The sequence below is a fragment of the Oryzias latipes genome, chromosome 18 (assembly GCF_053564925.1).
Source record: "Oryzias latipes strain Hd-rR chromosome 18, Olatipes_Hd-rR_3.1".
NCBI classification, from domain to species: Eukaryota; Metazoa; Chordata; class Actinopteri; order Beloniformes; family Adrianichthyidae; genus Oryzias; species Oryzias latipes.
In genome coordinates, this window is record NC_136254.1 from 7,901,316 (window position 1) to 7,916,690 (window position 15,375).

General features: G+C 45.0%; 1 protein-coding gene across 1 annotated transcript; it reads right to left on the reverse strand.

Moving 5' to 3' along the window:
- Positions 1-346: 346 nt before the first annotated feature.
- htra3b (HtrA serine peptidase 3b) lies at positions 347-14,688 on the reverse strand. Its single transcript, XM_020701951.2, has 10 exons — positions 13,899-14,688; positions 7,718-7,817; positions 6,557-6,689; positions 5,012-5,101; positions 4,207-4,401; positions 4,095-4,127; positions 3,465-3,579; positions 3,326-3,383; positions 1,208-1,303; positions 347-1,126 (listed from the first exon to the last, which is right to left on the reverse strand). The coding sequence occupies exons 1-10, from the start codon at positions 14,314-14,316 to the stop codon at positions 958-960; spliced, it is 1,407 nt and encodes a 468-aa protein (XP_020557610.1). The 5' UTR covers positions 14,317-14,688; the 3' UTR covers positions 347-957.
- Between the last annotated feature and the right edge of the window lie 687 nt (positions 14,689-15,375).

The following is a 15,375-nucleotide window of genomic DNA, read 5'->3' on the forward strand; positions in this document are numbered from 1 at the left end:
CCTGCTTTCGCAGCGCAACAATATTGTTTTTGAGTCCAGGGACGGGTTTCAAGGCACCCCTCTGCAGACAGTAAGATGTCTGCGAACTAAACCAGACCCATCACAGCAACCAAACAATCCAGCTTTGGGTCAAAACACTTTTTGTTGATTTTCTTTTTAGAATAATTGATTGAAAATCAAGTTTTTGCATTATTTCTTGAACATTTTAGAAATTCAATTGTTGGCCCAGTTCTATTGTGGTGAATTTAGTTTAGTAATAATGCAAATGTCAAAGGGACTGTAGATTGGGTTTGGACATATCCTCATTGGAATTCATCCAAAAGTCACAGGAATTGTGGCTGGAAGATCAGATTCCCATATCCGTCTTTATTCAGACAAACGTTTGTTTCATAGATTGCCAAACCAAAACCGGATTGTCCAACGTTTTCTGAAAGAAGCAACTGTAGGAAGACTTGTGTATTTGTACTTAAACAGGTCTATACTGGAAAGCAAGAATTACAAATGAATAACATTTGGACTTCAGCTTTTTGATCGAAAAATAATATTTACAATTAAATTGGCTAAATGAACATCCTTCCATTTGAGCGTGGACTGCATCAGTTCTGTCTTGTGTTCATCAACAGAGGAGCATTACCAGCCTGTACTGGTTCTGAGGTATCTGTCCATTTGTGTACAAGAAGAAGAAAATGCTTCATTGGAGTGAAAACGCTTCAAGTATCTAAATGCACTAAAGTGGTTTGTGTTGATGCAGTTCTGCAGGTGGACGGGTGCTTCAGCTCATCAGCAGTAATCCGTCGCCTTCCTGCATCACATGGTTTCCTTCTGCTCCTTTACAGCCGTCGTAACATCGAGGTCCCTCAGCGTCAGACGTGTGCTGCAGAGTTCTGCCATCTGACCTGTACCTCCACTAAACTGTGCCTTCCATCCAGCCCCGCGTGAGAGCTGGATGTCCAGAGTCTACTGCATGATGACGTCTGGTTCTATGTTAAAGAGCAGGTCGTCATTGTCTCTCCTGATCTCCAGCAGCAGAGCCGTCTCCTCCTGCAGCGCCGCCTGCAGGTCAGACGTGGACGTCAGAGGTTTCCCGTTCAGCTTCACGATGATGTCGCCGTCTTTGATGCCCCCTCTGAAAACAGAAAACAGAAGCCTGAGGCTCAGATGTTCATCGTTGCACCGAACCAACTACAACACTGAAGAATGACCCTACTTCTGAGCAGGAGAGTGAGGAACGACCTCGTGCACGTAAATCCCAGAGGTCACGTTGGGGAAGTCTGAGTTCTGCTGCTTCAGCTCTTCAATCAGCCTGAAACACAACATAAAAAGCACACACACACGGAGCACGGGTCAGCTGTATTCACGTGGAGACAAATGATATAAACTACATTCTGCTCATGCATAAACCAAATCTCACTGGGATGCGTTCAAACCAGGAGGTGAAGTAACGAGTTACAACTACAAGTCTAAGTTGTTACTTTGCTGCTCTGCTGTTTTTCAAAGACAGATTGTGATTAAAAGTCTGGATGTCAGTTAGCTAGTTTACATGAGCTTTAATGACCTGGAGCATCAATTAACCAAGTCCTCAATGCAGAAAAAGGTTGTTTTTTTATTAAACCTTCCCTCTGTTGTAGAACCATGGATGAACTGCAACAAGTGGAAAAAAAACAACAAATTTGACTATGCACTTGCTTATTTTCATCACTACATGGTTATGGCAAATGGCCCTTTACAGTCTAAGCCCCACACAAACAAGACATTCACGCACTAATGGGTGCTCGGCTGCCAAACACTAACGGCAATCTATAACCACCAGAAGCAATGTGGGGTTCGTTGTCTGGCCCAAGGACACTTCCACACATGGGCAGGTGTTCAAACCTGCAATCTTCCGATCAGAGGCAGACGACTGCTCTACCTCTGCACCAAGTTCCTTCTTCCTGATGTTCCCATCGCTTGGCACTGCCACATCCACCACAACGGCTTTCCTCTGTTCTTTATCCACCACTACAATGTCTGGTTGGTTCGCCATTACCATCCTATCAGTCTGGATCTGGAAGTCCCACAGGATCTTTGCCCTCTCATTCTCTACTACATTCAGAGGTGTTTCCCATTTTGACCTTGGGGTTTCCAGTTCATATTCTGCACACATGTTCCTGTATATTATTCCAGCCACTTGATTGTGGCGCTCCATGTATGCTTTACCTGCCAGCATCTTACACCCTGCAGTTATGTGCGGGATTGTTTCAGGCGCCTCTTTGCACAGCCTACACCGTGGGTCTTGTCTGGTGTGGTAGATCTGAGCCTCTATGGCTCTGGTGCTCAGGGCTTGTTCCTGAGCTGCCAAGATGAGCGCTTCAGTGCTGTCCTGTAGGATAGCCCTTTCTAGCCATTGGTAGGACTTCTTGATATCAGCCACTTCAGTTATGGTCCGGTGGTACATCCCATGCAGGGGTTTGTCCTCCCATGAGGATCTGTCCTCCAGCACTGTATCCTCTGCTCTCCATTGCCTGAGACATTCACTGAACACACTGTCATTTGGGGCCTTGAGCTTGATGTACTCATGCATCTTGGATGTTTCATCCTGGATAGTGGCTTCTACGCTCACTAGTCCTTTGCCTCTGATCACTAGCAGTGCTTAGCTATTTATGTAACTTCTCTGTATAGCTTCTAATTAGATTCATCTGACTTAAACTAAACACAACACATTTTCACAAATGTTGAGGTAATTTTATGATCCCATCAGTTTTATCTTTGCTGAGAATTTGGAAATGAATGTTGAAAAAATTCCCTTCATTTTCTTTTTTGTGTTTTTTCTTTTATAGTTTTCTTTTCAGTTTTTAACTGGATGCTTCTCAACTATCCCCCTTCATCCTGAGTTTCTGTGCTGATGAAAAGATCTGCCAGACTTTCATTCAAAATGGACTCAAATTAAGGACAAACATTTTCCATTAGCATCAGCCTGCTCCTCAGACGATAAAAGTTCTGGCAAATTTATGTGGAAGTGTCACGCCAGCAGCAGCTGTAAGTGAAATCTTTTAAAGTGGTTTTCAGCAACATGGAACTTGGAAAAACGGGTTCTTTTTAGCCCAGTTCCTAAACAGGGCCTCATTAGAGAAATGGCTTTTTTAAGGCTGTCTGACTCACAGGTCAGTCAAAGTTAAATTACATTCCTCTGTAAATAGTCCCGTGTGTAAACTGAAAAGAAAATGAGGAAAGAAAGCACCAAAGGTTCACTGAGATCCTCTGTAAGTCCTTCAGAACCATCCATTAGGATAAAAGAGAGATGCCAATATAAAGGTGGAGCAAAGGTTATTAGAGGTGCTATACTCACGCTGGAGTGATGGTCAGCATCCGGATTCCGATGAAACGCTTCTTTATTGGCCTCAGCTCTAAAAAAAAAGAAAAAGTCAAGATGGTTGGTTATGACGGGACCCTCCAGTCGTGGTCACGGACGGCGCTGTCGGACTCACCCTTACTGTGTTTGTTAAGAGAATCGTTGAGGAAGCGGGTGATCCGATCAGAGGGAATGGCAAAGGAGATTCCAGCTGCGACCTTCAGGGTGTTGATCCCAATCACCTCCCCATCCTGAAACATTCAGAGCTGAGACGGGCAAAAACCCCAGAGTTCATGCAAACATGGAATTAAAAAGTTTAGGTCACGGAAGAGGCGTCCCACGAGCTGCCATACCAATGAGGCAACAGAGACAGAGCTCGTTTGGGATCCGGGCCACAAATATCAGTTCATGTTTGTCTGATGAAGCCACAATAAACAGTCTTTCATCATATTTCGTCAAACTGCAATGTTTGCTTAGAAATTACTAAAACAGTCTGTTTCTGCACGACATGAACTTTGCAAACTTCTCCGTCATTCCAGCTAATGTGATGCCAAGTCCTTCTCACGCTCTGAGGCCTTCCAGTTCAAACTGGGATTGGGCCCTTTTCCGCCATAAGACCAGTCCTAATTACAGAAATGGCGTTTAACGTCTGCTGACCTCAGTAATGAGGGTAAACGACTTTTTCCTCGCAGCCGTGGAGTCGGGAGACTCTTATCTGAGGTCCAACCACAGGAAGGCAAAGTTCAACTTAAAGACAGAAACTCACCAGATTGACGAGAGGTCCTCCAGAGTTTCCATACTGTCACACAGAAAACACAAAATAACAACTGGAGAAATTTGATTGAACTTTGGATTTCAGCTGGATTAGGTCTCCTCACATTGATGATGGCGTCCGTCTGGATGTAGTCCATGTCTGAGTCCCTGAGACCCAGCTCCTTGCCGTCTCTCTGAGCGGAGCTGACGATGCCCGTGGTGACCGTGTTCTGCAGGGCGAAGGGGCTGCCGATCGCGACCACGAACTCACCCGGCCTCAAGTCTGCACTCTGGCCCAGAAACAGAACCGGCAGCTTGATCTAAGAGGCAGCAGGGGGAGTACAGGGACAGGCTGAGTCTGCCTCATCTGCAACAATCGGCAACTGTTAACACGACAACTGGAACAAAGAAATGATTAAACACGTGTCCTTAAAAACACGACCCAAACTAAAGGTGGTTGTCATGACGACGCAGCCCAGAATCCTTGGAGAGGCTGGGAGTTGGAATCAAGGTCAGGAGGGCAAAAAAGAGGGAGGATCGGAGGAGGCTGAATGGAAACACATGTTCTGCACACCAGTGGTGTGAGATGAACCAGGACTGTTTTCAGCACTGCCCCCCATCCCCCCATCCCCCCATCCCCCCGGTCCTGATCCAGAGCGAACAGTTTGAAAATCCAATGCAGGAAGCTGGTTTTGAAGCTGGGGAGCAAATTTGCACAGGAAAGGTTTAAACCCGGACCTCAGCTTTCCCCCTCAGAAGGGTTGTGATGTTCAGTAAGTGTGTCAGCGGGGTCCGCTGCCTTATTCGTCATCGTCTGCGTTGTCATCACCCCACCCTCTTGTCCTGCTCACAACCCGGGTCTTTCTACCTGGTCTCACCTCTCACCCCTGCTTGGCGCCCTCAGGGCCTGCGTCACATTCATGGACTCACCTGGGGGTTGATTTTAATGGTGGCGATGTCCGACTTTTTGTCAATGTCCTTGATGGTGGCCTCGTACACGTCACCATTATGCATCTGGACCTTCAAGAAAAAACAGAACGGACACATTTTTAAGGCAAAAGTCCACAGGGATAAATAGCAGCGCTGTTATGCAATGGAATTATTTTCTCCGATTAATTAATCAGAACTTTTAATTTATTCATCCAATTATTCTATTTTAATCTAACCTAAAAACTGCTGTGAAAAAGACTCATTTTGACGTATTTTCACTTATATTTGTGACATTGTGGTACGTGTCTATGAAGACTCTCATTCATCCAGGTTGGTTCCATTGTAGTAGGTTTAGGGGATGTCATCTGGACTTGGTTTTTAAAGTTAGACGTTTCACCTCTTATCCAAGAGGCTTTGTCAATTCTGAATTAGCTGGTCTAAGAGCTGGTATATATGCGTTCATGGGGGAGGAGTCAGACCTGAAACTGGAGGTATTGTCCACTTAGCCTACATGGTTTCGGGTCGTTAATAGTCCTTTGTCCTCAGCTGGGGGTCTGGGAGCCAGTGACTCCCTCTCCAAATTGGTCCTCTCTTTCAGCGGTTAACGACTCAGGTGGAACTGGTTTGGTTTGTTTAGGTTTCAAAACACTGCCGTAGATGGATGGAAGAATAAACCTGACATTGTGGTACAGTAAAAGATCAAAATACAACTAAAAAAGGGGCTTATGATGTTTTTATTATAACAGTCTTCCAACCTTTACTTTTACTCCTCCATAGCGGATTATTCTCAATCTTGAAAAATTCAAAACACAACATCAGGCCCAGAGTTCTCTGTATAACATTTTAGATCATAGTTGTGATGTTCTGGAGTATTGTTTTTGGTTCATTCTGTTAAAACTACAAAGGGGCTTCAGCTTCATGCAAGTAAACAGTTGGACCTTTGCTTTAAATTTGAGAACATAGCAATAGTTGTGGATTCAAAATTAGATTTATGCTATGCTAATTTGTCTTTAATTGATCAATCGGGATTAACATGATCATTTGAAGCCCCTAAAAAATAGTACTGTGTGTCTCAGTGGAAGTCAAAAGAAGGTTTCCGTGACCATGTTTCCATCTGTCAAGTCAAATTCAACTTCCCAGACGTAAATATTTTCTGTAAATGCTTTTATCTGGACCAAACTGTTCTACGTTGACTCTTTAAATCTGGGCTGTGGTTCGACTTTCAGGGGTTCGGGTCTCATTTCAGGCTGATGAAGGTTTGAAAAGGTGACGAACAGAACACTGTCTTGATGCTCAAGCTGACTCGCACCAAATTACTTTAAATTAAATTGAATAAAATTGGAAATCATCTGCGGATCTATCAACGAGAAGGAAAAAATTGATTTATTACCCGCTCAATCGTCTGACTTTGTTTCAATGTAACTCAGAAGTCTCTGTCTCTAAGTGCCTCTTAGTTTGAGTTGGACTGCAGCTGTTCTGCAGGGGATGCAGCAGCTATGATAACATAGTCCATATTCTATCTGTGATCTAAGTGGAGCTGCTTACCTTCAGGTGCTGCTGGCCTGAAACAGGAGAGCTGCTTGAGACCACATGAGCGTTGGTGACGATCAGGCCGTTCTCTGTCATCACAAACCCAGAGCCACTGGACAGAGCGATGTTGCGACCCAGCAGAGGATGTCTGGGGAAGTAAACCAATCAGTCTGTCTTCAATGTGAATGCTGGACTAGGAAAAGCATCAAGGAATCGGGAAAGAAAACACCAATTAATATGCCTTTAAAAGAAGAAACGCACACTCTGGACATGGTTGAGGGACATTTCTGAAGCTCAGAAATGAAGCCTGTAGTGTGGAGACTACACCAAGTGTTTTATTTTGAAAGCCAAAGGAATTCCCTTGGCCTGCTTGTGGTAAACTTCTGATGTATTTCAGCTGTTGCAGCACAACATAAGACATGTTTGTCTTTAACACAACTATGTGTGCAGTGCACCACCTGAAATGCCAGGCTGAGCACCTGCTTTGACCACACACTGATTACCAAGACCCCACTGCAGCCCCACCCACTGGGTCTGAGCAGACACAGTTTAGTTTAGGGCAGAATATGTGGAGAGAACTGTCATGGTTGTTTGTCACTAGGTCGAAAGCAGCACTAACTAAAAGCATAAACATTGTAAGCAAAATGTAGAATTGTGTGCTTGTGCAAAAGCAGAATAAATGTTATATTTTCTGTGGTGACACATTTTTTTCAATATTTGAGTCTTATTGTTATCTCCAAATAGTCTCAATTCAGTTTCATGAACCCCCGCATGTATAGAAGAAGGCAGAATCTAGCTTTTAACGCAGAAATACTGAAAACTTTTCTCATTTTAAGAGGACTTCATGAGGAGGAAGTCTTTTTTAGCACCTCTCCTCATAAAACGAAGTGTCAGTCTTCTTCAGGAGACACAGCTGAACCATGTGACATGACTGTAAACAGTCTGGACCTCAACCACAGCCAACATTTATGGAGGAAATGGAACAAAATGGCCCATGACCAGATTTCATCCCGGTGAAAGGGTCAGCTCTGCTACAGGAGGACGATGAAGATGACTGAAGAAGTATATTTCAATGAAATCAAGCTGATTTTATTATTATACTAATGTACAATACAGCGTCTGCTAAACAAACAGTTCTACATCCCATAATGTGAGCCGTTCAAAATAAGGCGGTACCTGAGGAAAAGTTCGATGTGCACGACGGCGGGGGCAATCTTCTCCACGACATCAGCTATGAAGTTGAATTTGTAGCGAGGGCTGGACGTCCGTGAAGGACCTGGAGAGGAGAAGGTAATGCCATAAACAGCAAAAATTACTTGTTTTATCAAATAATGTTATGTGACAAAAAATGTGTACCGATTTATTTTATTTTTAGCATAATTTAACCCTTTATGACACACCCTGAAGTTAGCAGAACAGCGTGTGGGACATACCAAAATCGCATTCATATAAAGAAAAAAAATAGCATAAACTGAAGGAATCACAATTAAAGAAACAAATGATTTGACTGATATGTGTGCAAGTCTTTGGTCACTGATAAGAAGAAGTTGAATTATTCTGCTCCATTTTGTTCATGACTCAGTGATACTCATGAGGACACCAAAGGTACTTTATTGTGATAGTGACCCATAGATTTTTTTGTTTTTTCTAAAGATAAAACAGCAAATGGAGACAAAAAGGTTGTGGAAGAGGAGAGCAGAAAGACAGGCAGGAATCGTCTCCGTGGGAACAGAACCGAGGACTGACCTTCACAGGTCGTCTGGATCGGATTAGCAAAGTGAGCGTGCCGTAGGTGTGGGACTTCACAGCTGCTGCTGAGAGGTTTCTACTCAGTTTACCTTTAAGAATTTGGATCAAATCTCAGGAAAAATAAACCACTGATTCCTACTAAAGATTAAAACAATGGAATATGCTGTTTCAATCTTGTTCTGCGCTGATTTCCATACGGTTTGCGAAATGAAGCCCCTGGATTTTGATGCTGCACTCCTGAAGATGTTGTTAGCGTGATTCATGATACGCTCCCACACACACACACACACACACACACAACTGTTTGCTCCTTCCAGTATCGTCTGATTCACCACTCGGAGAGCACTCTGGGGTAAATGTGGGATCCATTACTCAAGCACGTTTAAACCACTAACCTCTCAGCTGTGATGATGTTTTTTCAAACTGTTCATGACGTATTTCAGGTCATTGATCTGGCTCCTCTTTCTCTTCTTCGCTTAATCCTCGTTTAACTTAGAAACTACTTTTAACTTTTATTCTGAACTTTTTGTCAGAGATGAGAAATGGAGCCCCCCTTTTAGTCTCTAAGATCACCTCAATCACTGGACAGTTTCACCGTGTCTCCCACCCTCCATTTGCCTGCAATGACCCCGTTCACCTTTCACAACCGTGTTGCAGTTGTTCTGTGGGAAGCCATATCAATGATGTGTCTCCAAAGCACGTGTGACCATTAGTACCTCTGAAAGCCCAACGTGCAAATGTGCATCACATCGACAAAATATATTGCATAATCTAAAGTTCTACTTTCTAACCGTGGATATACGATTGGATCTATTGAATGAGCAAGATTGTAGTTATTAGAAACATTTGTCTCGTCTTGCTGGTCTGTAGAATTGTCTGGGACTTTAAGGCCGCCTTTACACTGCATTGTTCAAGTGACCCAATTCCGATTTTTCCCTCTAACGTAGCACAGATCGGATATGATCGGTGAACGTGTAAGCAGGACAAAAGCGCATGGATTCCGTTTTTCTCAGATCGGATACAGGCCTCTCTCATATGTGGAAATAAATCGGAAACAAATCGGATACGTGCATTTGCGTGTGCCATGTAAGCAGACAAATCGGATATTCCCCAGTAAATGCGAGTCGTAAGTCAGTGACGGCAACTCAGGAGACCACCAACTGAGATCACATGACTTAGTAAGGTGCTTTTAGTGCGCTGATTTTGCTGTCAGGGTGTTACCTTTCAGCCTCATGCTTCAGACCGTAGTTGGAAACCGCTGTTATGTCCGGTCCGGTCCCGGTCCGGACGCAAACGGTAACTAATGAAGCGGGACACCGATGCTATGGAACAGGCTAGAAGCCGTTTATTTCTTTGGGGGCGTGTATGATGGGGACCATGTGTGTGTGTGAGCGCGCACACGTGCTTGCGTGTGTGTGTGTGTGTAAGGAGAGAGCCCCCCTCTCTCCTGTGAGCGCTGAGCGGGGGACTGTCGGAGAACCGTAAATTAAAAACAAGGTGTCTCCCCCAAAGGTTTTGGAGTCTTTGGGTGAGGCTGAGGGTTCAGAACGGAAAAGAGAACCCCGAGGAAATCTCCCGTGTGTTTCTGACCACGTTCGGAAAAGAGAAGCCATCACGCAGGAAAGGTTCAACACTTGGATCAAACTGTTCGGACAGCACGTCTGCAAACACTTCCTCATTCAAAACTCAGAGAGAGAACATAAGACGGCCGACCAGCCCTCATTTTTACTCCCCCATGCATCCCCTCAGGAGCGCCCAAGGCAACGCCTCCTTCCGTCGCCGCATTGCCTCCATGACAACCGCAGTCACAAAAGTCCGAAAAAGGTCCGCGGAGGGCGGAAATACTGCTAAGTAGTCCTCAGAACGTCTACGTTTGATAGTTTCAGCATTGTATAGTGTAAATGCAAACATCAGATACGGGTCACTTTTAAAAGATGATGTAAGCGAGTCGTCAAACAAATCGGATATAGTCAGAAAATCGGATATGAGCATCAAGACCTGCAGTGTAAAGGCAGCCTAAGATGCCGATCCCTAGTCTGGGAAAATGGGTGGCTTGTGTCAGGAAGGGTATCTAACGCAAAAGCAAAGACAAATGAACCATGCACATCAGTGTTAAGGTTAGAACCTACATGGAAAAGCCAAAGACCTTTCCCAAAATATAAGATGTTATCCAGGTGTAATCAGTTTTGTCAACAAGAGGCAGGTACTGTAGGCCCCTCCCACATCTCAAAGCCTTTTACAGACTTGAGTCTTGCAGTGGGATCTCCCAGCTGCTTTGATGACCGGACCAATTTCTACTGCACTACACTACTGCAGGCTCCTATTCATCCCGCTATCATTGAAATCACAGTTTTTGCTGCATTTGCTGTAGAAAAAACTGAGAATGCTGAACTGTGGCTTGATGCTGAAGCCAATTCAATGTCAATGAAAAGCCCTTTTTCCAGAAATCCTGCAAACCTCTCTCATCCAACAATGACTTCTCTGTCAATGGATGGATCAATGCTATTTTAATTCACAGTGCCTAGTGTTCAGAAAAGACGAAAGCCACATGCTCTCATGTTATCTGAACTAGTCTGTCTCGGTTGTTCATTTGCGTAACCCTTGTGCTATCCTAGGCACTTTAATGTTGGGAGTTGGGTCATCTAGACCCACTAGACAGTGCTCTGAACCTTTTTTCTTCAATGATTTGTGATCTTCACTGGTGTCCATGGATTACATGAAATCCTCTTCACCTTTATCCACCTTTGTTATGGTAGGGAGAACACGTCAATGTAAAGGTGGGGTCATCTGGACCCAATAAGATAGCACAAGGGTTAAAGCAGAAAAGAGATGAGTCCTGTACATCTGTCACAGCTTTTTTTTTTTTTGCTGTGACTGAGTGGATCCAAAATTACTGCATAATGATCCTGGATGGACTAAAAAAAGTTCATTTCCTGCAGCATGATTCTACTTTTGACTGTCTGCAGCTCTAAAACCACGCAGAGATTTACGACTGCTCCAGCAGGAACTTGCGGTTTCCAAATCCCAGCTCAGTCTTCAACTTCAAAGTCCTGGAAGCGAGTGGCTCCCCTTCCTCGACCGAGCTATCGGTCTGACCCCACCCTGGCTCTGAGATAGAATCTCCCAATGCTGTCTAAGCTAAGGGTGGTCATTATTAGACACAGCCACACTTTGTGCAGCGACACAGAACTGCTTGAGTGCGCACATCTGCTGGCCTTTCTGTGCGGCGGCGCTCAAACCCCTGCTGGGTTCAGGGACTTTCCGAGGCGCTCTGCAGACGCATTAGAGGATTGTTTTACTGGAAGTGTGTTTAACTCCCTGTGGTCCAAACAACCGGCTGTGGTGCTGCAGTCCAGTCCTGTTTACTGCTGCTCGGTGGGATCAGGGCCACTGCTCAAGCATGTTTGACGACACTGCTGACTGACAGCAGACAAAAATCTGTTTGCAGCCACAGCTTCATGTCTGTTGGAGCAGAACAACGTCCCATTGTAAACACAGCCAGGGGACTTTTTGATTCCTCAAATCTGTTTGAGTCCTGCGTGACGGATGGAGAGGCTTCTTTTCTCAGGTTGGGAGGCTTTTTCCAGCGTATGTCACAAAAGGGGGAAAAACATTTCTCTGAGGAGACAGACTGGTACCACGTGACGGCCTCCCAGCTCCGATGTTTCCTATCTGGCGTTTACTGCTTTGCAATAACAGTCAAACACTCCCTTTTGGCTCTGATTCTTCTGAGGTGCATGAGCCAGAGGAGTGTTATGGAAGTACAAGGGTCGATTGTCACACAAAGTGGTTTAGGAAGATGGACAAAGTCTGTGTCCAGGCCTAAAATCTCCAGCTAGGTTTGGAGATCAGGATAAAACAGAAAAATATTATAACCATCATACGGTTTATCTGTAAACCCACGTTTTCCTTTCTGTCAAGATTTCTAAACATGTTGATGCTTATTTAAAGGTTTTCCTAAACTGAACAATTTTGAATGTGTTTTAAAGGTTTCTCTGACAGATGGTGTTGTAATGAGTTTGTTGTTGAATGGGTTTGTGAATGTTGTTTACTTTTATTTATTTACTTGTTTAATTAGAGGATTGAAAGGATTTGCCAGTTGGTTAACATTGGTTATACAAGTGTGTGTGTAAATGAATATGAATGGTAGCCGTGGTGCAGAGGTGGAGAGGTGAACCAGACCTCTGATTGGAAGATCACAGGTTCGGCTCCCAGCTTGCCCAGCTTCAGTGCATATGGAACGAGATAACATGAATGTGTTGGATCAAAATAAATCAGTATTTTTAAATCACAGATTTTGTTTCAGACTACCTGTAACTACCTGTCATAGAAGTCTTTGGTTTCGGAGCCCAAATAGAAATCATTAGGCCCCCCAACACCGTTCTAACTCTGGATGACATGAAGCTGGTTTGGTGGTTTAGAACCAACATTTCAAGGTCACTGCGTCAGACTGGGAACCCGTCCAGGGCGTACCCTGCCTTCGCCCACGGGTGGCCGGGATAGGCTCCAGCAGCCCCGTCACCCCGAAAGGGAAGAAATGTGTTTAGAAGATGGATGAATGGATCTTGAGGCCATTGTTCCAGAAGTTGTGCATTCTCAATTTGATGAATGCAGAACCAGAAATGCCTGCGAGAAGCATTGCACAATCGAGAATCTCAGGTGGGAAAGTTAATTGGCAAGATGGTGCTCAAATAAAAAAAAGCAAACTGCAAAAAAGGTTGTTTTCCATTCCTGATATATTTGAATGTATCTATCCATCCATCCATCCATCCATCCATCCATCCATCCATCCGTCCATCCATCCATTCAAGGAGGCATCCGGACCAGGTGCCCGAGCCACCCTAACTGGCTCCTCTTGATGTGGAGGTTCTACTCCGAGCTCTCTCCGGGTGACCTCTCTCTAAGGAAGCACCCAGCCACCCTACAGAGGAAGCTCATTTCAGCTGCATGCCTTTAGGACCTTGTGTTTTTAGTCATGACCCAGAGCTCACGAATACAGGGTTGTGTCAGAAAGGGTATCCGCCATAAAAATCTCTGCTAAACCAACCACCTGTGCAAATCAGTGAAAGCTGATTCTCTGTGGCGATCCCTGAAGGGATTTACCAAAAGGTGAGCAACAACAACACCCCAGAACTCATGACCATCGGTGAGTATTGGAACAAAGATAAATCTAGAAAATTGGTCTTTAAATGTAACGGTTAGTAATTCAGTAAAAATTACAGTTTAGTATTACACTAAAAATGACACAACCACCTATGCCAACTGGAAATGACCACTAAAAACAATCACTGCCATCTAAAGATTATAATTCACCAATTAAGTGAAAAGTAAAGATTACAATGCAAAGAAAAGATTCCAGTTCACCAGTGAATGATGAAGAGGGATCAAGTTCTAATCAATTCAATGGGAACAGACAAGCCTTCTCCTGCCTCCAGACTAAGGTTTGCACAGGAGTTTAAGGTGTTATTTAGCATTTTTGTTGCGTGGTTTTGCCCTACAGAGAATTCATTTTTTAGAATGAATCTTTTTGAACATGGATTTATGAACAGCAGCTGGGTTTAACAGCATCTCTTCTCTGCATCTCTGCATCCCTGCCCTCCAGCCGTACCTGCACTGCTCTCACACGGCCCCTTGTGGGTCTGGCTGACGCCCGGCTGGCCCTGCTGCAGCGCCGCCCTGCTGGTCGCCTTCAGCTGGCACACGTTCCGGTACGTCTTCCCGTCGCTGCCGCAGACTCTGTGGCCCAGCTTGCACTGGCAGAAGCCCTTGGAGAGCCGCTTCCCCGCCGGGTGCTTGCACTCCAGCCCGTCCCCGCACGGCAGGTCGTCTTTGCGGCCGCACGGCTCGCCCTCCGCGCCCGCGCACACCAGGCAGCAGTTGCAGCGGTCCGGCACGTAGCCGCTGGGGCAGCTGGGGCTCGGACAGCTGCTGACATCACACCGAGTCGGACACTTTGCTTTGGGCTCTGCGTTTGCAAATCCGCCGAGGTACAAGAGCACGGAGCTGAACCACAACACGACCCGCATGATGATTGTCCTCGATGCAAAAGTAGGTCAGGCTTTCTTTACGCGGGTCGTGTCTTGCTCACGGGTTCCTCCCTCCGTGGAAAGTCTGGAGATAGAAATCTTCCAGCATCCGTCTGTCTGTGTGCGCGAGGGGATCTGGGTTTCCCTTCAAACCAGACCAAGCAGAAAGTAAACATCAGCTCCTGCAGGATGAACTCCTCCAGCTGTTCAGCCGGCAACTCCGTCCCAGAGCGGGTATGTACGGCAAGCCGTAAGGACCGCCTTCGCCGGCAGGCGCCAAGTTATGGAAAGCCAAAAGGCTCCAATATCGCTTGCCTTTAAATGAGTGACGGTGTCAGGCAGCAGTGACTGGTTTTACATATTAGGATGTGTAGGCTTTACATTGTCCAGCTCACACCGGGAGCTTTATTAACACGGGGCAGACACCGTCTGTGAAACGTGTGTTTTCCTGTGTTCAGAAAATGCTGAATTTAATACCGAACATAGTTCACTTGTCATATTTTGTATCCACTGCCTCTTTTTTTTATAACAAATGTAACAAATTCGGCACTTGCCCAAAAACATTTTCATAAACCCGTCACACACCCACACGTAAGGGTTAATGGCTAACGAAGTGTGTGTTATTACTTTTTAACGCACGCCGTGGAAGCCTGAATCGTCTGACGCGAAGCTTCCGCGAAGTGCGTTAAAAAGTAATAACGCACACTTCGAAGGCCATTAACCCGCTTATACCGTGGTCACTTACAAAAGCAATACATATTAACCAGTTTTTTGTTCTTAATTCTTGTTTTTTTTCCGATTTGGATCGCTTTTCTCACAAAAAGCGGACTATTTGTTATGTGATGCGGCATAACAAATAGTCCACATCGTGCCGCACCACCTCTGCAGTCAAGATTCGGCGATATATATAGATGCTGATCTTTCCGATGGGTTGGATAAAGCATCAGTTCAGAGAGAAAGTTCATCTCTTACCGCTTGTTTTTGTCCAAATGATGAATTAAAAGGTTGTTTTAAAGAAGCCGGCGCAGTGATACAAAACATTTAAGCTTCTCTTTTTAC